This window comes from Microcaecilia unicolor, chromosome 7 (assembly GCF_901765095.1).
Source record: "Microcaecilia unicolor chromosome 7, aMicUni1.1, whole genome shotgun sequence".
Taxonomy (NCBI): Eukaryota; Metazoa; Chordata; class Amphibia; order Gymnophiona; family Siphonopidae; genus Microcaecilia; species Microcaecilia unicolor.
In genome coordinates, this window is record NC_044037.1 from 160,619,708 (window position 1) to 160,646,964 (window position 27,257).

The following is a 27,257-nucleotide window of genomic DNA, read 5'->3' on the forward strand; positions in this document are numbered from 1 at the left end:
CCAGACACCCATTGGTGGCCCGAAAATACCAGAAAGGTGCACAGAGACCACAATATAAAGCAGTAAATGGAAATTCCCAGGATGAATTTCCTCTCAAAGAATGGGGGAAACAACAGCTGATTAATGGAAGTGGAAATGTGGAAACTACCACAGGCAACAATTGTGGAACTGTGCTGAGAGTCACCCTCGACTTCGAGACATGAATAAAGGATCTGCATAGAACACGGTTAGGATTTGAAATTAGTGATGGAACCAAGCAACAAATGCTGAGCTGGAGTCCAGCTAACCATGCAAAGAAGGAGCCAGTTTGAGTATGATAGCAGAAAGGAGAACTCTGACATAAGATGGGGAAGACCCTGTCGCATGATAGGGCTGAGGCCCAGGATAGGGTGAGACTGCCCCAGGCTCAGAGCCAAGCACAACCCTACAGACATAGGATGAGCTAAAATATGATGTCAGCTAGCGACATTCCACACAGAGAGGGCTGAGCTATACACTATAGAACACCAGAGGTGCACTCCACAGCTAGAACAGGGAAAGTCACAGATGACAAGGATGAGACCAGTCCAAGAATCAGATATGGAACAGTGTCAAAGCTGTTGTGCACATTCAGAGATGGGTGCACTTCCACCTCCATGAATGGTGCAGTGCTCCTCATCCAGATATGCAACTGCGCTCAGATCCAGAGAAAGAGCTACACCCCAGAGCCAGACAACGAATAGTGCTCTGTAATCAGAGATAGATTTTTATTCCGCTCTATCACAAATGTTCTAGGTGGATTACACCATCAATATCTAATATAATAAAACGCACTGTGAACGTTCTAATGAGGACAACGTTCTGAAGCCATCTGACGTCACTCCCTGGCTGTAGGGTTCGTGGCGTTCGTGGTGTGAAGCCACCCAGCCGTCTCTGCCCCACCCTCGCGTCAAACGTCATGACGTCGAGGGCGGAAAGAAAAACAAACAAATCCGGCAGCGTAGCGTCAGGGAAGGAGGCGGCGCTCCCGACGTCTCCAGCCTTCCCTTCGCTGTGTTCCGCCTTCTTCTGACGTCATCCTTGACGTCAGAAGAAGGCGGAACACAGCGAAGGAAAGGCTGGAGACGTCGGGAGCGCCGCCTCCTTCCCTGACGCTGCGCTGCCGGAACTGCCACGGAGGTAAATTTAAAAAGAAGAAGAAAAAAAAAATAGAAATAGGGGAGAGAGAAGAGAATGGGCAGTAAAGTTGAACAATGGGAGCGGGAGGGCAGGGGAGAAACGACAGCATGGATGCGAAGGGGGGGAGCATGGATGCGAAGGGGGGGGAGAAGAGGGCGGGCCAGGATGGGATATGGGAGAGAGAGGAGCATGGATGCGAGGGGGGGTCATGGAAGGGAGAGAGGGGACTTGCTGGAAAAGGATGAATGGAGGCGGCAGGGGACAGAGGAGAATGGATGGGCATGGATTGGGAGGGCAGAGCTCAGGGAGAGAGGGGAATTGCTGGAAAGGGATGAATGGAGGGGGCAGGGGACAGAGGAGCATGGATGGGCATGGATTGGGAGGGCAGGGCTCAGGGAGAGAGAGGAATTGCTGGATAGGGATGAATGGAGGGGACAGATGGGCATGGATGGATATGGATTGCAGGGCAGGGCTCAGGGAGAGAGGGGAATTGCTGGATAGGGATGAATGGAGGGGATGGATGGATATGGATTGCAGGGCAGGGCTCAGGGAGAGAGGGGAATTGCTGGATAGGGATGAATGGAGGGGACAGGTGACAGATGGGCATGGATTGGGAGGGCAGGGCTCACACTCTCATATACAATGTCTTTCTGACTCTCACTCTCACACACTCTGTCTCACACTGTATCACATTCACACTCTATGTGCCACACAGTCACTCACACTCACTCTCACAGAGAATCTGTGTCTCACACACACTCTCTCTCTTGCCCCCACACACACACTCTCTCTCACACTGTGTCTAACATACACACTTGCACACACTCACATTCTCACACACACACTCTCTCACAAACACACTCACACCCAGACTCACTCTCTCTCTCACACACACACACTCACACTTTCACTCTGACTCTCAAACAGTCACTCTCACATACACTCTCCCAAACATACACACTCCGAGGAAAACCTTGCTAGCGCCCGTTTCATTTGTGTCAGAAACGGGCCTTTTTTACTAGTATATAATAATCTTACATGGCAAATATATCTATATCTATATATATACACACACACACAAACAAACCAACACTAACACTACATATAGTCACAAATTTATACTGCAACATTACCTCCCTTATTCCATGAAAGATCTTTATCTTCTAATATTAAACTCCTTTATACGCCTGTCTAAACAAATACGTTTTTTAAATCTTTTTAAAATCACCCATCTCCTGTATCTCTCTTGATTCTAATTGTAACTTGTTCCAAAGTTGTGGCCCAGCAATATAAAAGATGGAATTTCAAAACTCCTCCAGTTTAACAATATGGTATGTTGGTACTTCCAATAAGACTTATCCACAGATCGTAACAATCTTCTTGGTTAATAAACATGAAGCTTAGTAGCTAACATCGCTGATATGCAATTAGTCAATCCCTTAAAAATGAGATACAAAATTTTAAATCTTATTCAATTGGGAGCCAATCCTGCTTATTTTCGAACGAGGCCGGCCATCTTCTGACACAAATCGGGAGATGGCCGGCCATCTCCTAAACCCAGCCAAATCGGTATAATCGAAAGCCGATTTTGGCCGGCTTCAACTGCTTTCTGTCGCGGAGCCGGCGAAAGTTCGAGGGGGCGTGTCGGCAGTGTACAGAAGGCAGGACGGGGGCGTGGTTAAGAGATGGCCGGCTTCAGATGAATAATGGAAAAAAGAAAGCCGGCCCTGACAAGCATTTGACCGAATTTACTTGGTCCCTTTTTGTTCACGACCAAGCCTCAAAAAGGTGCCCCAACTGACCAGATGACCACTGGAGGGAATCGTGGATGACCTCCCCTTACTCCCCCAGTGGTCACCAACCCCCTCCCACCCAAAAATTAAAAAAAAAACATTTTTTGCCAGCCTCTAATGTCATACCCAGCTCCATGACAGCAGTATGCAGGTCCCTGGAGCAGTTTTTAGTGGGTGCAGTGCACTTCAGGCAGGCGGACCCAGACCCATCCCCCACACCTGTTACACTTGTGGTGGTAAATGGGAGCCCTCCAAAACCCACTGTACCCACATGTAGGTGCCCCCCTTCATCCCTAAGGGCTATGGTAGTGGTGTACAGTTGTGGGGAGTGGGTTTTGGGGATTTCTTTTTGGGGGGGGGGGGGCTCAGCACCCAAGGCAAGGGAGCTATATACCTGGGATCAATTTGTGAAGTCCACTGCAGTGGGTGCCCGGTTGGTGTCCTGGCATGTGAGGGGGACCAGTGCTCTACAAATGCTGGCTCCTCCCACGACCTTGGATTTGGCCGGGTTTGAGATGGCCGCCATGAGTTTCCATTATCGGGGAAAACCAATGGCGGCCATCTCTAACGCCAGCGATCTCTAAGGCCGGCCCAAATGTTGAGATTTGGCTGGCCCCGACTGTATTATCGAAATGAAAGGTGGCTGGCCATCTTTTTCGATAATACGGTCGGAGACGCCACTTTACGGGGCCGTCCCCGGAGATGACCGCCCTTAGAGATGGCCGGCCCCATTCGATTATGGCCCTCAATGTTATTCCTTTAGAACAGGTGCAATATGCTCATATTGGCTGTATCTTCCTAAAATGCTCCCTACTGTGTTTTGGGCCACTTGTAATGCTCTGAGTTGGTTTCTTCTTATACCTAACAGCAATCCATTGCAGTACTCAAAGCAAGGTGAGATCACATTCTGTACCACCAAATGAAAATTATCTTGGTTTAATAATCCTTTCAACTGTCTCACAATTTTTCATTTAAAAGGGACATCTCTGACAATTTTTGGTACATAAAATTTCACTGATAGTGTAGTATCCTTTATTAATCATAAGTTACACATTTTAGTAACTATAGGAATCATTTCTCTCTCAAATTCAAATGTATCAGGTACATCGTCACTGAGATAACTCGCTAAGATCAGAACCTGTATTTTGGCGACATTCAATTTCTGATCTACTAGCATCCATCTCTGAATCATTTGTAAATACATTTTCAATTTATCAAACACATCATCAACTGGAAGTATAAACTGAATGTCGTCCACTTAGATTCTGAACTTTACTCCCAAACAACTCATAAACTTACATAATAGTAAAGAGAAAAATATTGAACAACACGGCTGATAAACATGATCCTTGTGCTACTCCCATTCAAGTATTAAACTCTGATCTACCTGATTGTTGTATTACTCAATATTGCCTTCCTTGTACAAAAGAAAACCAACTAGGAACATTTTTACCCACGCCAACTGTCTCTGAATCAAGGTATTGTGATCTAATGTATCAAGAGCAGCTGTAATATTTATTATTTATTTCACAAAGCTTGATATACTGCTTTATGCCAAAACATGGCTTCAAGGTGGTTTGCAATAAAATAATGACATGCTGCTGGCGAGGACAGAGTGAGGTTTTAAGAGTGGATACAATAGAAGAGAGAGAAGAGTTACATTTTCAGGTAAGACTTGAATTTAGTGTAAGAGGGTTCAGAAAGGAGGTGTGTGGGTAAATCATTCCAAAGCCTAGGTCCAACATAACTGAAAGCAGATACGTATGTGGTTTCTAATCTGATAAAAGAGAGAGGAGGTAATTGAAGCAGACAGGCATCTGTTGAGAGAAGGAAATGTGAAGGTGTGTAGGGAATGACAAGGCTGACCTTTATCAAATCCTACTCTAATCATATCAAATAGAGACAATAAAAATGTCTCTGTATCATGATTCACTCGAAATCCGAATTGATTTGGACCCAAGATCTCATGCTGTTCTAAAAATTCAATCAGTTGATCAAATACCAGTTTCTCCATTACATTAGCTAAACATGGTAATGAGGTTATCAATATGTAACTAGCTACCATGGACTCATTTAATGATATGCAAATTGAACAATGTATCCAGAGATGGAGCTTTGGACAAGGATGAGGTTATGAGGCCTTACCAGAGGAAGGAGGAGATCCACTTCCTACAATGAAACCGCACCTCGTGCTCAGAGGTGGAGTTGGGCATACAACCAGAGAAGGAGCGGTGCCCCAAACTCCATTCTAGATATGGTGATGTGGCCACCAAGCGTAGCCAGAACTGTGCTTCACAACCAAATACCGAGCAGCACAGCACATGGAAAGGGAAACTGTGCTGTACAGACACTGATGGAGCCACACTCCACTTGTACCAACACAAGAAGCTCAACAGTCATGAAAGAGCTGAATTCTGCTGATACCATATAGCCATGAGCTAGCCAAGCAGCCATATCCACGCGCTGAGCTAAAGTTGTCATTGTGAGGCAAAGGCCAACAAACGCCACAGGGACTGCCAGAAGCCAACACTGTTGGAGCTGCTAACAGTGAAGGAGTGCCTCTAGAAGCAAAAAGACACAACCACGCCACCTGCCCAGCAGAAAGAGGGCACTTAAGATGACAAGAACCTGATAGTATGCAGTGGGCAGCAAGACCAGACAGCCTACATAGACCCCAACAGCAGGACCCTGGAACAATGGCTATGAAGAGGAAGTAAAGGCACCACAAACTGTTTTCTACCAATCAGCAGCAAACACAGAAGACTGCAAACTGCCAGGTACCCAGGAGGAAATCTACCTAGCTCCTACTCCAAGCCACAAGACTACAGAGGCCCGAAGGCCAATAGTGCAAGCACTACATAATCTGAAGGGGAATAGCCCATCGCCCATGCTACAATGGGCCCAAGGTGCCTAAACGCACAAAGAGATTCAAGGTAGAAATACTGCCATATGCTGAAGTTGAAGTATGCAAATGCACTTGGGAACTGAAGGCTGACAATGCCACAAGAGACCAAAAAATAGGCCAGGCAACTGGAAGTCTAAAGCTCCTGATGCTGCATGAGATCACCAACTTAAGGGAGGCCATGCCGTGATGACCGACATGCCCCGCTGATGGCTGCTGAAGCGCACCACTGGATGCTCATGTGGGCGTGGGCCACCATCTGCCCCCCCCCCCCCCCCATCAGAAAAGAGAAAAATGGCCATGCTTCAGAAAGGAGAAAAACAGTTCAAGTGGCATAGAGCTGCAGATACCAAAACAAGGAACACTATAATCCAGTACCTGGAGTAAAAGCAGCAGAGGGCAGGAAATGCCAGTGCAAGTGTGCACACAAGCCGAAGGCTGCCTATGCAGCTGGGAAACAGCAGGCCAGGCAACCATAAAGAGATGTTGCCCCATAGCTCAAGGTGAGAAGGAAATACTCTCCTCCCAGGAAAAGAGGGCAGCCCATGCCAGCATAGCCCAGGCCTCAGAAAGAGAAATGAGCTGCAGACTGAAAATGCAGCATGGAGAAATAGCTTAGAGAAGGCCGCCAATGAGAAGGCTGCAAGGGCAGCCGAGAGTAACCTGGGAGCAGCAAGGTCCAGGCTTCTTCTGTGCGGGAATTCACCATGTGAGGAGCAGAGACCTGAAACTACAAAGGCAGACAAAAAAAACCTCCGTCAATCAAGGATCCAGAGCTGTCCACACCACAATGGCTCTAAAGCTGCAAAGACAGAAAAGGAGAAAGAGCAATTCATTATTGCAGCCTGTGACCAAAATGGCTGCCACAGACTGGAGGTACTGTAAAAAAGTGCACCAATCACTCCCATGCTGGCCCAACGGTACTGTCCCGAAAACACAGGCAAACCTCCACACAGGCTGCTCAAAATAAATAGTGAGAGCCGCAGCTACACTAACCCTAACAGCACAAATCTGACAGAGGACAAAAATGAAAGTTCATACTCACAAGCCTTCTGACTCCGATCAAGTGGCTAAATTCAGACAGCTGCAGAAACGTACAGACACCCTCTCTCCTCCAGAATACCATATAAGCAGATACCTGTCCTCTTCCAGCATTACTTTTTTTTCAAAGTTCTGTGAGGAGGAAGAAGGAAATGGCAGGGGGACTAATACTATCAGGTGTACCCCAAGCGTAGCCACTCCCAAGCTCAACTGAACCAGGGAACCTGGAACAGGAGCCAAAGAAACGGGAGAAACCAGGAGCTTGTGAGAGAAGGTCCACCGCCTGCTGGAGATAGAGAATACTGCCTGACCAAGGAGTATACCATGTTATGTGACAAAGTTCAGTCTGGTACTCTATCTCCACCTGCTGGTAGATGGTCATAACCCACAAGTCTCTGAATTTGTCTGCTGCAGATAAGGAACAGAGAATGACTGACCCTAATGGGTACTATCAATGCTCAATGTCAAGGGCGATTGGTGCTCTCTCAATGTTGATGTGTTCCCAGTGTCAGATACAGCTCCGGGAGCAATGCAGACCAGTGCTTCTGACAACAGTGTTGATGGACCAGATTTATCTGCACAAAAAATACTCTCATACTGTTTCTCTCAACCTCGAATTCCCTTCCTTGACATCTGAACACAGGAGACAAGAAGAGGAATCATTATGGGGTCCCAGACACTGCAGGCTCAAATTGGAAGTATCTGTAATGGATTTAGTTCTTTTACACCTAGGGTGGTAAAAATCAGGAGACAAAAGTCAAGTGCAAACAATAAGGAAGATGGAACACCAGTATTGCAAACAACTTTATTGCTGAAGTAGTTGATATATAAAAACCCTATGTGGCTACATTTCGGTAGATGCCTGCATCAGAAGTATAAATCCAGCTTTCAAAAACACAAGGCTTGTAAAAAAAGATTACAGAAAGGTAACCTTAATCTTTGTCATATATTATATTGGCATTCAAATAGTAATTCACCAACTGCTTGCAGCTAAGACAAGCTCTACAAACATTTTTTAAGTCACTGGGAGCTATTTTCTGGGATATAACTAGAAAAATCGTGGAAGCAAAATCAAACTGGATGATGAAAAATTTACCCAGCCAGCCCAAGGCCTAAACAGACAAGAGAGGACTGCAGAAAACAAATGGGCAAAAAAATTGAACTATGATGATTAAGAGGAATCCAGAAGGGCACCTGCATAACAGCTACATGACTATCACACTATACTTACACACTGTTAGAGGAAAAAAACACAGCAAAAGCAGTAGCAAAGAATATTTTGGTGTGAGCTAAGGAGGAGCAGTAAATCAGTGGGATTGTTTAGCTCCACAGAAAAATGGCGACTGCCTAGGCCCTGTGGAACAGCGGCAGGCAGGAAGACACACACACATGCATAATGCAAAGTTCGCAAAAATTTATATGAACAAGCTGGGAAGCATTCCTGTTATGGGTAGGATTACCATACATCCTTTTTTTAAGAGAACATGTCCTCCTTTTTGACTTCTTCAGATATGTCCTCCAGGTTTTTTAATTTTTAGGAAAATGTCTCTTTTTTTATGTGCCTATGAACAACACACCTACCCACATAATGAGAGAAACTATCTCTGGCCTTCTAGTCAGTCTGGACATATGAGGGTGCTAAAGAGAAAGGCATTGCTTATTTCTTTTGTTTCCCTGTTGGTTGAATTTGTCAAAGGCATTTTATTCATCCAGCACAACTTTAAGCATATGTCATGCAAAGATTTTCACATGTATCTCGGAAGCCAGCTAAAGTTGTTGAAGGATATCCACTCTTCTGACAAGAACAATTGGGCTCAGATTCAGTTAAACTGAAATCCGGAAAATATTTTTAAAGTAGATTATCTATTGCTGTACTGTAAGTCAGTAGCCATTTGATGTGTCTTCATTAAGGGGTATGTTTACTAAGGTGCGTTAACGTTTTTAACACACCTGTAAATTAAAGGTGCTTTAAATGATAATGCGCCTATACATTTCTATAGGCGCATTAGCGTTTAATGCGCGTAAACCATTTATGTGCGTTAAAAACGCTAACGCGCCAATAGCACCACTCAGTAAACATAGGCGTAACTCTCTAAAAGCCATTTATACATCTGTTATGATTAAATATTTCCTAAACAAAGGTAGCAACCATCTTTTATTTTTTATGTCCTCTTTTTTGTCTCTGCGAGTATGGTAACCTATGTGTGGGCTCCATTGGGATGATATCACTATTATATCCTGCTTGTCCTCAAAGAATTGCTCTTAAAGTGATAAATGGATAAGCAGCTCTGAAGCCAAACAACAAAATTCTTGAACCAAACAAAAGGCAGAATTAATAGTGAGCCAGAAGTCCAAATGGTGGAGGAGTGGCCTAGTGGTTAGGGTGGTGGACTTTGGTCCTGGGGAACTGAGTTTGATTCCCACTTCAGGCACAGGCAGCTCCTTGTGACTCTGGGCAAGTCACTTAACCCTCCATTGCCACAGGTACAAATAAGTACCTGTATACAATATGTAAGCCGCATTGAGCCTGCCATGAGTGGGAAGGCGTGGGGTACAAATGTAACAAAAAAAAAATGCAGGCTACAGAAGCTTCTAATAAATTTAGCTATTTGATAAACATGGGAGCTCCACCTAGCTACCAGCTCACAGGCTCAAAGAGTCCAGCATCTATTGGCTGGCCTATTTTATTTATTGCACTTGTATCCCACATTTTCCCACCTATTTGCAGGCTCAATGTGGCTTACAAAGCCCTGTTATGGCATCGCCATTCCAGGGTATAGAATACAATTGGTGTTATACAGAAGTCAAGAAAAACAAGAGGATCTGGTCAAGTAGTTATAGAAAGATATTTTCTGAATATAGGTAAATAGGTGTAGTGTCATAGTTAGTTATGGGTTCTCCTGGTAAGCCTTGTTAAAGAGGTAGGTTTTCAGAGATTTGCGGAAGTTACTTAGTTCATTGATCGTTTTCAGGTGTGTTGGGAGTGCATTCCACAGCTGCGTACTTATGTCAGAAAAGCTGGTTGCGTGCGTTAGTTTGTATTTTACTCCTTTGCAGCTGGGGAAGTGTAGATTAAGAAATGTTCGGGCAGATTTTTTAGCATTTCTGGGAGGCAGGTCAACGAGGTCCATCATGTACGATGGGGCATCTCCGTAAATGATTTTATGAACAATTGTGCAGATCTTGAATGTGGTCTGTTCTTTAAGTGGTAGCCAGTGTAGTTTCTTTCTCAGTGGTTTTGCACTTTCATATTTTGTTTTTCCGAAAATGAGCCTAGCTGCGGTATTCTGGGCTGTTTGGCGTTTCTTGATGGTCTGTTCTTTACAGCCGGTGTATAGTGTGTTGCAGTAGTCCAGGTGGCTTAGTACCATTGATTGTACTAGTTGGCGAAAAATGGCCCTTGGGAAGAAAGGTTTAACTCTTTTGAGTTTCCACATGGAGTGGAACATCTTCTTAGTTGTGTTTTTCACGTGGTTTTCGAATGTGAGATTTCAGTCAATGGTGACTCCAAGAATTTTCAGAGTATTTGAAACGGGGAGGGAAAAGTTTGGTGTAGTAATGGTAGTGAATTTATTTGTGTTATGTTGGGAGGTGAGTATAAGGCATTTTGTTTTTTTATGCGTTAAGTTTTAGCTGAAACGCATCCGCCCAGGAGTGCATAGTTTGGAAGCTTTGGTTGATCTCGTTGGTGATTTCCATTAGCTCATTCTTGAATGGGATGTAGATAGTGACATCGTCTGCATATATGTATGGATTGAGATTTTGGTTGGCTTGTAGCTTAGCGAGGGGAATCATCATTAGGTTGAAGAGGGTTGGCAAGAGGGGGGATCCTTGGGGGACTCCACACTCAGGTGTCCAAGGGGCTGAAATAGTCGCATTAGCAGTTACTTGGTATGATCTTGTGGTCAGGAATCCTTTAAACCAATTAAGAACATCACCTCCTAATCGAAAGTATTCTAGGATATGTAGAAGTATTCCGTGGTTGACCATGTCAAAGGCACTGGACATGTCAAATTGTAGGAGAAGTATGTTATTGCCAGTTGCAATTGTTTGTTTGAATTTATTAATTACAGTCACTAATACCGTTTCAGTGTTGTGTTCCGCCCGAAATCCTGATTGAGAATCGTGAAGAATTGAGTGTTTATTTAGGTAATTAGTGAGCTGTTTCATCACTACGCCTTCCATGAGTTTAGTTATCAGTGGCATGGATGCCACTGGACGGTAATTGGTTATGTCACTTGTACTTTTCTTTGTGTCTTTAGGTATAGGGGTGAGTAGAATTTTTCCTTTATCCTTTGGGAAGAGACCATTTTGTAGCAAGTGGTTCAGATGGTTCGTGAGGTCTATTTTGAGTTGTTTTGGAGAAAATCTTATAAGATTGTTAGGGCAGATGTCTAATTTGCATTGTGACTTGGCATATCTTCTGTGTGACTGGGAGACATTATTGATCGAAAGCAAATCAAATTTGGTCCATGATCGGTCTGCGGGGTGTTCCTCGGGAGATGGGACTAGGCAATCAAGGAGGTTTAGGTAGTCACTTGTGTTGCTAGGTATCAGGAGTCTTAGTTTTATGATTTTCTCTTTGAAGTAGTTCGCAAGTTCGTTTGCTGACGGGATATCTGCGTTATTAGAGGTTACCGGTGTGGTGTTTAGTAGTTTGTTTACGAGTTGGTAGAGGTTGTGTGTGTCCTTGTAGTCTGGTCCTATTTTTGTTTTATAGTATGTTCTTTTAGTTTGTCTGATTGTGTATTTGTATTTTCTTTGAAGTTGTTTCCAATCGTTGAGTGCGGAATCGTCTTTTTTCTTACTCCATGCTCGTTCTAGTCTTCTGACTCGAGTCTTTAATTCTTTCAGTTCTTCATTAAACTATGGTATTGAGTTTTTTCTGTGTGAAGTTCTGGATTGGAGCGGTGATATGTTGTCTAGAATGATTCTGCATCTGTTGTCCCATTCATGAAGAAATTGTGGTGAGTCTGTTGGTGCTGACCAAATCTCTCTGCAGCCGTGGGTATCTGCTGACATATGAACTTGTTTCTGGAAGCTATGTGACAACTAATTTCTGCACTTCTGCTTTCCTGGACTCAAGACTTCTTCCTGCTTAACTTACCTGCCTCACCGTGTTCATGCCTTGCAACTGCCAAGACATTTTCATCTTAGGATATTTGCCTAGTTCTGACTCAGTTATCCACTGCTGACATATGAAATTGTTTCTGGAAGCTATGTGACAACTAATTTCTGCACTTACTTCTGCTTTTCTGGACTCAAGTCTTCTTCCTGCTTAACTTAGCTGCCTCACCAAGAGTAGCAAATCTCCTGGACCGGATGGAATTCATCCCACAGTACTGATAGAACTGAAAAATGAGCTTGCGGAGCTATTGTTAGAAATATGTACTTTATCCTTAAAATCGAGCATGGTACCAAAAGATTGGAGGGTGGCCAATGTAACGCCGATTTTTTTAAAAGGTTCCAGAGGAGATCCAGGAAATTATAGACCGGTGAGTCTGACGTCGGTGCCGGGCAAAATGGTAGAGACTATTATTAGCAACAAAATTACAGAACATATTCAAAAGCATGGATTAATGAGACAAAGTCAACATGGATTTAGTGAAGGGAAATCTTGCCTCACCAATCTACTACATTTCTTTGAAGGAGTGAACAAACATGTGGATAAAGGGGAGCCGGTTGATATTGTGTATCTGGATTTTCAGAAGGCATTTGACAAAGTACCTTATATGAAAGACTCCAGAGGAAATTGGAGAGTCATGGGATAGGAGGTAGTGTTCTATTGTGGATGAAAAACTGGTTAAAAGATAGAAAACAGAGAGTAGGCTTAAATGATCAGTATTCTCAATGGAGAAGGGTAGTTAGTGGGGTTCCCCAGGGCTCTGTGCTGGGACCGCTGCTTTTTACATATTTATAAATGACCTAGAGATGGAAGTAACTAGTGAGGTAATTAAATTTGCTGATGACACAAAGTTATTCAAAGTCGTTAAATCGCGGGAGGATTGTGAAAAATTACAAGCGGATCTGGGAGACTGGGCGTCTAAATGGCAGATGACGTTTAATGTGAGCAAGTGCAAAGTGATGCATGTGGGAAAGAGGAACCCGAATTATAGCTATGTCATGCAAGGTTCCACGTTAGGAGTCAAGGACCAAGAAAGGGATCTAGGTGTCGTCGTTGATGATACGTTGAAACCTTCTGCTCAGTGTGCTGCTACGGCTAAGAAAACAAATAGAATGTTAGGTATTATTAGGAAAGGAATGAAAAACAAAAATGAGGATGTTATAATTCCTTTGTATCGCTCCATGGTGCGACCGCACCTCGAATATTGTGTTCAATTCTGGTTGCCACATCTCAAAAAAGATATAGTGGAATTAGAAAAGGTGCAGAGAAGGGTGACGAAAATGATAAAGGGGATGGGACGACTTCCCTATGAGGAAAGGCTAAAACGGCTAAGGCTCTTCAGCTTGGAGAAAAGGCAGCTAAGGGGAGATATGATAGAGGTCTATAAAATAATGAGTGGAGTCGAACGGGTAGATGTGAAGCGTCTGTTCACACTTTCCAAAAATACTAGGACTAGGGGCATGCGATGAAGCTACAATGTAGTAAATTTAAAATTAATCGGAGAAAGTTTTTCTTCACTCAACGTGTAATTAAACTCTGGAATTCATTGCCAGAGAATGTGGTAAAGGTGGTTAGCTTAGTGGAGTTTAAAAAAGGTTTGGACGGCTTCCTAAAGGAAAAGTCCATAGACTGTTATTAAATGGACTTGGGGAAAATCCACTATTTCTGTGATAAGCAGTATAAAATGTTTTGTACATTTTTGGGATCTTGCCGGGTATCTGTGACCTGGATTGGCCACTGTTGGAAACAGGATGCTGGGCTCGATGGACTTTTGGTCTTTCCCAGTATGGCAATACTTTTGTATTTATGCACCTTGTTCCTGCCTTGCAACTGCCAAGACATTTTCATCTTAGGACATTTGCCTAGTTCTGACTCAGTTATCCATTAACATTCTGCCTTTACAATATCAAGTATGCTTACTTATTTATTGAGGGCATCAATTTGTCCTTCACCTATGGCCTTAGTAACTGATATGACAGGAAAAAAAGAGTTTGTTGTTCTATGAAAAATGATTGAGGGATCCAACATAAGTGCAGGGATATAGGAACTGCCACATATGCTCAGAGGGAGCTTTAAGGTTGTCCTAGTAAGCTACAGAAGCATGTTCCCTTCTGGCACTATCAGACCCCACCCTTATATATAATTCAGGAAATAAACATAAGCCTTATTAATGCATAACAGTGAACACACTGGCTTCTACTGTACTATATTAAGAGAAAAGAACTTAGTAGCCTCTCTTACCATTTTGTGATCATTAACTATCATGAGCTCCAAGTATTTCATCTCTTCAAATACTCCTGGATGCACCTGACAATAAAAGACAATAAGGCAGGTTAATGAAATAATCAGACAGCATTTTTCCATATTTGGTATTCATGTTGTCTTGCCAGATCGTGCCTTCAGATATCCAGCAGCACAAAGTAAGTTTTTTTTGAAGATGTATTTCAGGGATTTAATAGCAAGAGAACAATAAACACAATCTACATATATAAAAGGCAACCCCAACGTTCTGAAGCCTCCACGGAAGTGGAGGCGCCCGAGATATCCGGTGTGCCCTGGAGTGTCTGCACCGCCCTTGTGTCAAAACGTCATGACGCGTCAAAACGTCATGATGTCGAGGGCGGAGCTATTGACACTCGAGGGCCGAAACGGCCCACAGCGAACAAGGCAAGTAGCTTCGAGGGACGGAGGGAGGGCGAACAAGGCAAGTAGCTTCGAGGGACGGAGGGAGGGGGCCCCTTGCTAGCGCCCGTTTCATTCCGCTCAGAAACGGGCATTTTTTCCTAGTCACTAATAAATACAAAAAGTAAAAATGATACATATGCATATAACAGTAAGTAAAATAAGATGTATAAACTTATTTTAATGAGAAAAAAATGTGTTCATAGAAATATGCAAGGAAAGAGCTTCATTTTACTGTAACCTCTTAGGTCTAATCATACTAAACACCTCAAATATTTGAAGCATGTATCATGAATATTCCAAAATGTGTCAGAAAGAACAGCACAAAAATGGTTTACAATGAGGGGAATATTCGAAAGGTCATCCAAGTCTGAATTTGGACGTCCTCACAAAGACGTGCAAAATCAGGCATGTATAATCAAAAAATAGTATGGACGTCCTTAGACATTCCAAAATCGCAGCGCGAAATGTCCAAATCAGAGATGTTCAAAGTGTAGAAAAAAGGACAATATTTGCTCTGCAAATATTGTGATCTGATTGTTATCAAACTGGTTTATTGATATCTGAAAATCTGAAAACTAGATTTCAGATTTCAAAACTGCCAAATAGTATTAGAACTCTCTTTCTTTTGCTAAAATTGTGCTGAACTCTCCCCCTCCCCCATCCCACCCCACCTGGTTTTCTGCAGACAATCTAAACGATTAGGAGTGGCTAGTTTCTGTTGAGAGTTGGGCAGCTTCAAGGTCTTTGCTTGTCTCCTGCCTGAAGGAAACTCACTCAGATAAGACTTGTGCTGGCTTTATTCCTGAATATTCCTACCCTAAAGCTGTGTTTTTGGACATTTCTGGTGCAATTCGTAACCTGGTCTTCCCCTTGACTTAACCTTGTAACATAGTAACATAGTAACATAGTAGATGACGGCAGAAAAAGACCTGCACGGTCCATCCAGTCTGCCCAACAAGACAACTCATGTGTGCTACTTTTGTGTATACCCTACTTTGATTTGTACCTGTGCTCTTCAGGGCACAGACCGTATAAGTCTGCCCAGCACTAGCCCCGCCTCCCAACCACCGGCTCTGGCATAGACCGTATAAGTCTGCCCAGCACTATCCCCGCCTCCCACCACCGGCTCTGGCACAGACCGTATAAGTCTGCCCAACGCTATCCCTGCCTCCCAACCTCCAGTCTTGCCTCCCACCACCGGCTCTGGCACAGACCGTATAAGTCTGCCCCGCACTAGCCCCGCCTCCCAACCTCCAGCTCTGCTATCCAATCTCGGTTAAGCTCCTGAGGATCCTTTCCTTCTGAACAGGATTCCTTTATGTTTATCCCACGCATGTTTGAATTCCGTTACCGTTTTCCTCTCCACCACCTCCCGCGGGAGGGCATTCCAAGCATCCACCACTCTCTCCGTGAAGAAATACTTCCTGACATTTTTCTTGAGTCTGCCCCCCTTCAATCTCATTTCATGTCCTCTCGTTCTACCGCCTTCGTATCTCCGGAAAAGGTTCGTTTGCGGATTAATACCTTTCAAATATCTGAACGTCTGTATCATATCACCCCTGTTTCTCCTTTCCTCCAGGGTATACATGTTCAGGTCAGCAAGTCTCTCCTCATACGTCTTGTTACGCAAATCCCATACCATTCTCGTAGCTTTTCTTTGCACCGCTTCGATTCCTTATTCCTTATCCCAACCACTGTGTAGATAAGTGGCTTAATACAGTTCTAGAGATAGGTTTTACAGCAAACACATTCCACAGTTTAAAAAAGGAGCTCAATAAAGTAAAGCAGGAATTAGATGCACTTAAAGCAGCTTCAAAGACTCATACTGCACAGAATCAAGCCAAATTCACACCACTGCCTCAAAGGATAAAACCACATAAGAATACATGGTTCACGGTAGGCTCAGGCAGACTTCGTTATGTAACACAGAAGCATCCGCCCTCACAAGTGTTGCCCCTACAGAATTCTTTTGCTCCATTACAGCACTGTGATGTTCCTGAAAATAGAACGGAGGCAGAAGGAAAAGCAATGAAGGTGGAACAAAAAGATAGGAAGGTACCCAAAGGGATAAGACATCCCCAAATCACTAATGTTGAAACATGTACCAGGAAATGTAGATGGAAAGCGAAGACCACAAATGCTCACAGGTCTAAGCAATAAAGTTCATGACCTTCAAGCCCTGATGTTGGAGGCAGACCTAGACATTGTTGCAATCACAGAGATATGGCTAAATGGTTCCCATGAATGGGACGCAAACATTCCAAGCTATAATCTATTCAGGAAGGATAGAGAGGGTCGTAAAGGTGGAGGAGTAGCTCTGTATGTGAGAAATGATATCACGGCGACTGAAATGACAGGGACCTGGGGAAAAGAAGAAGCAATATGGATGATAGAACCTCTGTCCACATGGGTGTTGTCTACAGACCCCCAACACAACTGGAGGAACTAGATAAGGATCTGATCGCGGATATTCAAAAGTTAGGAAAGAAGAGAGAGGTGCTGTTGCTGGGAGATTTCAATCTGCCAGATGTAGATTGGAAGGTTCCGTCTGCAAAATCGGAAAGAAGTAGAGAGATCGTGGATGCGTTTCAAAGTGCTCTGCTCAGACAAATGGTGACGGAACCCACGAGGGAGGGAGCGATGCTGGATCTGGTGCTCACAAATGGGGATAGTGTGTCAAATGTCCGAGTAGGTGCTCACCTGGGCAGCAGAGACCATCAAACGGTTTGGTTTGATATGACAGCTTAAGTGGAGGGCGGCCACGCAAAACTCAAAGTCCTAAATTTCAAGCATGCTGACTTTAGTAAAATGGGGGAATACCTGAGGAAGGAGCTGATGGGATGGGAGAGCGACCGAGAAGTGGAAGAACAGTGGTCCAGGCTGAAAGAAGCTATAAACAGGGCCACAAACCTTTATGTAAAGAGAGTAAATAAAAGCAAGAGAAAAAGGAAACCGATATGGTTCTCCAAGCAATTGGCTGAAAAAATAATGGCTAAAGAGCTGGCATTCCTGAAGTACAGAAAAACTCAAGAAGAGGAACACGAAGAGGAATACCGGATGAAAATGAAACTAAAAGACGCCAAGAGAGAGATACATCTGGCAAAAGCGCAAGCAGAAGAACAAATGACTAGAAATTTCTTCAGGTATATTAGTGAAAGGAGGAAGACAAAAAAGGGAATTGTGAGACTGAAAGATGCTGCGAATCGCTATGTAGAAAATGATGAAGAAAAAGCAAATTTGCTAAACAGATACTTTTGCTCTGTTTTCACAGAAGAAAATCCTGCAGAAGGACCACAAATGACTGGCAAAAGTACATATGAGAATGGAGTGGATAGAGCACCGTTCACGGAACAGAGTGTGTATGAACAACTTAAAAATCTAAAGGTGGACAAAGCTGTAGGACCAGACGGGATCCACCCCAGGATATTGAGGGAGCGAGCTCAGAGGTTCTGACGGGTCCTCTTAAAGATTTGTTTAATAAATCCTTAGAGACGGGGGAGGTTCCGTGGGAGTGGAAAATGGCGGATGTGGTTCCTCTTCACAAAAGTGGTGATAGGGAAGAAGCCTCACTTCTGTTATTGGAAAAGTAATGGAAGCGATGCTGAAGGAAAGGATAGTAAATTTCCTGGAAGCCAATAAGTTGCAAGATCCCAGACAACATGGTTTTACCAAAGGAAAATCGTGCCAAACGAATCTCATTGAATTCTTTGACTGAGTGACCGGAGAACTGAATCGTGGACATGCTAAGGACGTAATCTACTTAGATTTCAGCAAAGCTTTTGACACGGTTCCCACAGGAGGCTCTTAAATAAACTTGATGGGCTGAAAGTAGGACCCGATGTGGTAAACTGGATTAGGAACTGGTTGACGAACAGACGACAGAGGGTTGGTGGTAAATGGAATTCGCTCGGAGGAGGGAAAGGTGAGTAGTGGAGTGCCTCAGGGATCGGTGCTGGGGCCGATTCTGTTCAATATATTTGTGAGTGACATTGCTGAAGGGTTAGTAGGTAATTTTTGCCTTTTTGCGGATGATACTAAAATTTGTAACAGACTGGACACCCGGGAGGGAGTGGAAAACATGAAAAAGGACCTACGGAAGCTAGAAGAATGGTCTAAGGTTTGGCAATTAAAATTCAATGCGAAGAAATGCAAAGTGATGCACTTAGGGTGTAGAAATCCACGAGAGACGTATGTGTTAAGCGGGGACAGTCTGATATGTACGGATGGGGAGAGGGATCTTGGGGCGATAGTAGCTGAGGATCTGAAGGCGACGAAACAGTGTGACAAGGCGGTGGCCATAGCTAGAAGCTTACTAGGATGTATAGAGAGAGGTGTGTCCAGCAGAAAAAAAGAAGTGTTGATGCCCCTGTACAAGTCGTTGGTGAGGCCACACCTGGAGTATTGTGTTCAGTTTTGGAGGCCGTATCTTGCTAAGGATGTAAAAAGAATTGAAGCGGTGCAAAGAAAAGCTACGAAAATGGTATGGGATTTGCGTTACAAGACGTATGAGAAGAGACTTGCGCACCTGAACATGTATACCCTGGAGGAGAGGAGAAACAGGAGTGATATGATAGACGTTCAAATATTTGAAAGGTATAAATCCGCAAACGAACCTTTTCCGGAGATGGGAAGGCGGTAAAACGAGAGGACATGAAATGAGATTGAAGGGGGGCAGACTCAAGAAAAATGTCAGGAAGTATTTTTTCACGGAGCGAGTGGTGGATACTTGGAAAACTCGTTTATTAATGGGAACGGAAAACAGTGTACAGAAATGCAAAAAGGTACATAAATACCCCTCACCCCCTATTTACATTCTCAGATATACACACCCTACCCCCCCCCCCCAAACCTTACACAGACCAATTCAAGGTGGCTTGAGCCTCACATGCTTCCACCATTTCCGAAAAGTACCCCCCCCCCCCCCTCTACCCGCTCCCAACGTGCCACTTCCCCTACGGCTCTCACAATGTCCCAACTAACTTTCTCTACTGACCTGAACTCCTGGTACAGGGAAACTGCACAATGTGCCATCCAAAGACAAAAGCGGACAATGACCAAAATTAAGAACTCCGTTCCTGGCTCCAATCCCCCCGAACTTTGCCCCCGCCCATACACCCAATACGCACAGGAGTAGGTGCTAAAGCTAGGGATCCGAAGCAGGGAGGCCACTGTATTATAGACCGCGATCGAAAACCGACATGCCCTCAAGAAATGGTCCATAGTTTCAGCAAGACCAGCACATTCCCCCCTTGGGCAATCTCGGTCTTGCACGTTCCTATACTTCAAGTTCGCTCTCACGTACAGTTTCCCGTGCAGGGACAGCCAGGCTATGTCCCTATACTTGTGCAGGATCCTTTTGGCCGCCACGAAGCTCAGCCCCTGTTTCAGAACTCACTCCGGGACATCCCGTAGCGGCAAGGGAGAGGAGAACCTCTGCATGCGCACCCTTTCCACCCATACCTCCCTCCTTCCCCCTTTTACTTCCTCCATCGTGACCCCCCACAGCCGTACCAGCTTTGTCAGTGTCCTGTAATATCCAACACTTCCCGAAAAACCCCTCCGCCAACCCACCACCCTCCCCCCTTCCAACCACGGACCCCAGAACTCTTCCCACCACTGTACGACACTGCACGCCCATCCCGGAGCTTCTCGCCCCACCGCCCTCCCTAAATTAAACTGAATAAATAAAGAACTGAACGTGAGAACCGGGTTTACCATTCCAACCCCCCCCCCCCTACCTTTTCCCTTGGCAAATACGTAATGTTCCGTTTTACCGGGTTCATACGGTTTTCCCATAGTAACTGAAAAAAAAAATGCTATACAGAGCCGTATAACAGCACTCCGGAAGTAAACAAATATAACTGAGAAATAAAAAAATTGGCAGCACCTGCTCGACTTTGGCCTTAGCCTCCAAAATCTTCTGTTCCCAGTTCCATTTCCCATAACCCCCCCCCCCCCCCCAAAGTATACCCCCAAAACCCGCATCCGCTCCACCCCTTGTGGGAACATTCCCCCTAACTCAAACCGTGCCCCCTCCGAACCTACCCACAAAGAACACTTCTGCATGTTGATCCTTGACCCTGACGCTCGAGAGTATCCTATCATCCCCTGCAATACCTCCCCTTCCCTTCGATCCGCCACCCAGACTGTGATGTCGTCTGCGTAGGCCACCACTCTCAGGCGCTGCCCCGAACCCACCTCTATTCCTCTGAGTCCTTCCACCACCCCCCCCCCCCACACTCCAACCGTCGTACCAAGGGATCAATAGCAAAGGTGTACAACAGGGGACTCAGGGGACACCCCTGTCGTACCCCTGCCGCGATGCCAAATTCCCTCCCCCTCCACCCATTTATCAATGGAAAACAATGGACATTTGTATACAACAGCTGCAGCTAGCAGAACCCATGCCCTTGGAAATCCATAATACCACAGGGCCTCCCAAAGAAACTTCCACTGTACCCTGTCGAAGGCCTTGTCCTGATCAAGGGCCACCACTAGCCGCCCTTCCTGTCCCACCCTACTCCGTTCCAATCCCTCCCGTACCCAAGCCACTGCCTCCAACACTCTCCTTCCCAGAACCTCACAACCCTGTGACCCTGCCAATGCCTCCCCTGCCGCCCGCTTCATGCGTGCCAAGAACATGTGGGCAAAAATCTTGCGATCGCTATTCAAAAAGGCTATTGGCCTCCAGTTTGAAATATCCCTGGGATCCTTCCCCTTACTAAGTAGGACCAATACCGATTTTCCAAAGGACTCCGGCAGAACACCCTCATTCCGAGCCGCCTCCCATACCTCCAATAGAATCGGCGCCAGCTGGGACTTAAACCGCTGATAGAACTCCACCGGGAGCCCGTCGGGCCCCGGTGAGGTCCTGCGCCACAAAGCCCCAATGGCCTCCTCTACTTCCCTGACTGTCCAGGGCTGCAACAAGGCCTGGAGATGTGACCTCCCCCCCTCCCGTTTCCCACCCCCAGGGTCCCAGCCACATACCTCCTTACCACTTCATCATCCAAGTGCTGATCCGAGAAGAAATGCGTAAAATGCTCCCCAATACCCCCAAGATCCCCTCCCTGGAATCCTGGAAAACCCCCTCCCTATCCCGTAATCCCTCCATTCCCTGCGTTCCCTTCGTTCCTTACAACACTCAAATGGATCTGGGCTTAATAATTTACCAAAATCCCTCTCACAGACTAAAGAGGAGTACCGATTGTATTGTACTTGCTACAATTCCCCCTATATTGCTTCTATATCCTCCCTCTTTCCCCCCCGGACATTAAATTATCCATCCTCTTCTTGAGTGCTGTCCCTAGCCGTGTTGCCTCCCTCTCTTCCAGCCTTGCCTGTCTAATAAAGAACCCCTCGTGCGCTGTTTCACTGCCTCCCACCGAGGAAAAGATTCCCTGGATAGACAGCTGATCCCCTAGAAATTCTTCATATTCCCTTTGCACCTCCCCTTCCTTTAACCATTTCAAGTTTAATCTCCACATCCCCTTCCCCAGCCTGTGGACCCCTGAACCCCCCAGCTTGATCAGCACCGCCCTATGGTCCGAAAAATCTACCACCAACAACTTTGGTGCCCGTCCGCAGGTCCCTTCCCTAACCAAAAACCTGTCAATCCTACTTCTACAATTCCATCTAAAGAAAGTAAACCCCCCCTGCCCACCCCCATGTTCTAGGTATACGTCCACTGTTGGAGGAGGCGGAAGGCCTCCAGTATTCCATGCACATAATTAATTTTTTCTCATATTTTTGACAGGGAGAAATGGAGATTTCTCCTCTTTCTGAATCATGAGAACAGCTATTGCTGGAAGCAATTCACTCTACCCCTCCCCTCCTGCCTAGCCAGGTATTTGCAAACCTGTCTGTCTACAACCCGTAGTGTGGACAGGCCTCAGGGAGTTCAGGTGACAGAGGTCTTTTCCATGTCTTTTGTAAGGAAGCACTTCAAAGCAAAAGAGATTGACTTTTTTCTGTAACCATGAGAAAAACATCACTTGCAGAAAATTGAATAACACTTGCAGAAGACTTCTTTTCTGCCTAGGACAACAGATTAAACACTACATCTCTCTGAGAAACCGATCTCTGGAGCCAATAGCAATAGCTTTATGCCAGACAGCAATAGTTCTATTACGCATCTCTTTGAACACAAGAAAATCTATGTTATGACATAAACACAGGGTCTGGGCTGCCAGGAGATAAATGTAACACCCCTGCCTCCTCTCTTTAGAATAAGAATAAGGAAAATACTGAGACAATGAACCAAAAGGTTCTGACAAATATATTCTTTTATGGGAAAACTGTAATATGAACATAAGGATCAAAAACATCTTGTCACTTCTAACAGAACAAATGATTCCTCTAAGGAAATGTAAACATATGCAATGTATTTCTTTGTTGATACTATAAACACAGGAGATCCTGACTGTACTTACAAGATGCTAACTAGGGGGGCAGAGAACCTCCCCTCCTTCTTGCTCCTTTGAACTGTAAGAGAAGAAACCCTATTTAAACTCTTTTGTAAGGCAGGAAAGATGGGCAGCGTATATCTCTTTTGGCCCCCAAGCCAGGGAGTCTGAAAGAATGTCCAGACCCCTTTTCCACTATATTTCCATTTCTGTAAAATGCTCTTCTTTCTATTCTGATCTGTATCTATTCTATTTCTTATTTTTTGTCCTAATTTTGGATAAAGAATAAATAAACCTGTGTTAACCCCAGGAAGCTTCCTTGGTTCTTTTTTCTTTTTGTTATTGTTTTAAGCAGACTTAACCAGCTGTCAGGGTATCTAAGCTACCAGTTGAGAGGATTTGTTGTGCAAGTACTGCTGGTTCGATTGGACTCTGGGATGCAGCACGAAAAGGCGCAAACACCACCAACCCTGCCCCCTTCATTTTCCCCGCTAAACGTACCCCATCATACCTCACCTGTGCTGCCCTACCCCCACTATCTTCCTTCCTCAATACTGTGTTAAAATCCACCCCCCCCCCCCCACACACACCAAGTGAAGTATACAGGTAAGGCTTTATCTTCCCGAATAACTGCGACCTCCCCCTCTTATTCTGCGGCCCAAAGACAATGATCACCCGTAAAGCCACCCCGTGCAACAGAACATCCACCACCAGACACCTCCCTATTCCCAACTCCACCACCTGTCCCCGTCTCCCCTTCCTTCCTTCCCTCTGCTCTATCCCCCCCCCCCCCCGAGACCCCGTCCTCATCCTCCACCTCTTCCTCCGCCCAATCCCTTACACCGAACTCAAAGGTCCCCCCTTCCCTTGCTTTCTTTCTCCCCTTCTTCTTCCTCTCCTCCCCCCTCCCCCCTGCCTTCAACACCCAAAATCCACCCCACCACTCCTCCCCCTCCCCAACTCCCTCTTCCAAGCCTTCCTCCCCCGACTCTTCCTCCCGAACCCCCTAACCCTTCCTAATTTCCTCATCTCCCCTTCCCATCTCCACTCTCCCCCTTCTATCCCCCCTCCTCTACTTCCATGCCCTCCCCCTCCACTAACCTAGCCTTCCCCCCTTCCTTCCCTACCTCCCCCTCCCTACCTTCCTCCCCCCCCCCACCACCCTCCCTACCTTCCTCGTCTCCTGACTCCTCCCCCGGTCCCTCCTCTTCCAATCCCCGAAATCTATTCCCTACCTCTATCCCCAGCCCTAACCTCCTCCCCGCCTCTTCCGGAAACCCCCTTCCCCCGTTCTTCTTCCTAGAAACCTGCATCCACCCCTCTTCCTCCCCTACCTGCCTCTTCCCACCCCTCCGGGATCCCTCCCCTGCCTCCCCCCCTCGCTGTACCTCCCTCCCCCCTGACCCCCCACCTCTACTTCCTGCCCCCGCTTGCCTCCTCTCCCTCTCTCCCCTACCTGACCTCCCCTTTCCTCACCCTCCCCTCCACCTTCCTCACCCTCCTCTCCCCCATTGTGGAAGGCATCTGGGCAGGCTCGAAAGGCATGCCCTAGATCACCACACAGATTGCACCGGATCGAAATACACTGCTCCATTTCATGCTCCCTAGCCCCGCACTTCGCACACTGCCTCACCGGGCAGGACATGCTGAAGTGTCAGAAGGACCCACACTTGAAGCATTGCCTTGGCTGCCCCTTGTAGAAGCATAGGATCCTGTCTCTGCCGATAAACGTCGCCGAAGGAATGTTCTGGGTGACATGCCCCACTTGGTGTAACTTCACTGTCGCTCCCCACCCCCCTGCCCATACCCTACTAGGGTCCGGGAGCTTCACCAGAGGAGTCCTCATCTCTGTGTACCTCTGCAGCCAGAAGGTCAAATCCACCCCCGAAGACTCATTCCGCACCAGCAGAGTCACCTGCACCAGGTCAGGTCTACTAATGGGCACAACTCTAAATTTTCCCCATTCTCCCCCCCTTTAACCTCCCCGTATCTCTCCCAAAAGATCTCCATTCCCCGTTGGGTCAAAAAACTAACATCATACTGGGGAATGTTAGTCGGGTGAATGCAAGCATACAGGTCCTCTGGGAGGAATCCTAACCCTAGGACCAGCTTTAACATCGAATCCCTACTCGGCATTCCCCCTCCCCCACCCATCTCAGTTGCACCACATTCCATCTGGGAACCTGCCCCCCAACCCCCCTTCCCTGCTGCTTCCCCCCCCCCCCCGTGTCCCCACCCACCCACAACGGCCGCAAAGGACGGAGCCCCCTGCCCCTACCGCCCCCCACCTTCCCTTACACTCGGACCCCCCTGCCCCTCACGACCCATACCCCCCCTCCCTGTCCCCTCTGACTCCCAACCTTCCCTCCCCCTGGAACCCCCTTCCCACCTCCAACCTACCTTGATCCTCTTCACCCCCAACAACCAACATACTTCCCTCACCCACAGCACCCAGCCTACCATTATCCCCTGCAGCCACCAACTTACTTGTCTCCCCTTCAGCACGGACATATACAACAAAGGGACCTTCTCTTTCTCGTTGCCCCTGACCCCCTCCCTCTCCCTCCAAACCAACCCTCCCTTCCAGGACCGTATGCAGACCCTCAGTTGCACCAGCGTCCAGCAACAAACCCCCTTTAGCCCACCCTCCCTCCGTCTGAAGTAAGTCTTTACCAGCGTTCCCGACTGTCAGTGTGTCCCTTGCTGGGTGCTGGGCTGTTGCCTCCTGGTACTCCCTGGCTGGCCTCTCCTGCTTGCAGCCTTCGGGGTAAACAGAGTCCTTCTCCTCCGATGGCTCCGCTCCGGTCTCGCTGTCCATCGAATGAGGACGCCCTCCTCCTACGTCCTGATTGGTCAGGACCCCCGCCGCTCCTCCAAACTGTGTGGGCGTAGCTTCCCCGGAAGCTCCGCTAACCGCACTGCCAAACACAGCGAATCCTTTCCTCCTTGTGTTGAACTGGCTGGTTCCTCCCTCAGCTCCGGGTCCTGCACATTCTCCTCTGGCTTGTCACGGACAACTCCCGCCCCTGCCACTCGCTATTCTCCTCACGGGGAGCCGCCATCTTTGTCTCCTAGTGCCTGTTTTTCGACTAGACTGGACCTCCCGCTCCTCTGCACTTCGTGGGCGTGGCTTCTCCCCTAGGAATGGCGCCTGACTCCGCTTTCCCAAACCACTTGAATCTGTTCCCACCAATGGAGACAGGCCTTCTTGCTGCTGTGGTTGTTTGTCCTTTCCTCTTACCCACTGCACTGGCTCAGGTACACCACCATCTCTTTCCCCAAGCGTCTCTATTAACACTTCTTTGGAAAAAAGACTCTCTCCTGAATCTCCGAACTCAGTCTCCATTATTTGAAATGTTTTTGTCTGAAATCCACTCAATTGTGTCTTTTTTCCCCCCAGTTTCCACTGATTGTGACACCTCTTCGGAACCACCTCCAGCCCCGCCATCCCTGGTGTCTGCCTTCCCTGGAAGAGGACCGGTCTGGCATGCCAGGTACTTCATATATGTCAGGGTGACTTGGGTGCTAGGCCCAGGTAAATCTGTTGATGGTGGGGGGTTCTTCAAACCCGAAACTGACCCTGCTGTCTCCTCTCGATTGCCATTCTGTGCGGCAGGGACTTGCTCAGACCTTGTACTTCCCTGGCCTTGAAGGAATGAACCAGAGGCCATCCTGTCCTCATTAATGTAAATCTCTCTTAAGGGGTTCTCAGGTCCCTTTCTCAAAACCCCCAGCAGATGTTCTTTCCTCTGCAGGAGTTTCAGCAAGTGGGCTTCCTCCTTCGCATACTTCTTTCTGTGCTCCACTGGGGCCAATTTGCTCATGGCCCTAGCCATTTTTATTCGTCTGCCCAGTTCTGCCACCTCTTTCTCTACAACTTTTATTTTCTTTACCATTCTAATCAGTCCACTGTCCGGGTCCTCTGGATCCTGGCTGCCTTCCAAGAAGTCTTCCTCCTCTGAGGACTCACTCTCTTCACTTTCTGCCTCATCCGACTCCGGCAAGGCCTCCTGGCTGATCTCCATTGCCTCAGCTCTCTCTCTTTCCAACAAGTTCCCTTTCGGGGCCTTCACCAGCTCTCCCCCCCCCCTCACCTTCTGGATGTTGCTGGGTTGTGAGGGGGGTACCGGTCTGGTTTCCACCCGTGG

The 27,257-nt window shown here is 46.5% G+C and overlaps 1 protein-coding gene across 1 annotated transcript in view; it reads right to left on the reverse strand.

The window, feature by feature from the left end:
* Nucleotides 1-27,257, reverse strand: part of ADAM23 (ADAM metallopeptidase domain 23) — a 1,183,145-nt gene that overhangs the window by 754,604 nt on the left and 401,284 nt on the right. Inside the window, exon 10 of the mRNA XM_030210005.1 lies at nucleotides 14,261-14,316. Coding sequence (XP_030065865.1) covers nucleotides 14,261-14,316 — 56 coding nt within the window. The remainder of the gene's footprint in view (nucleotides 1-14,260; nucleotides 14,317-27,257) is intronic.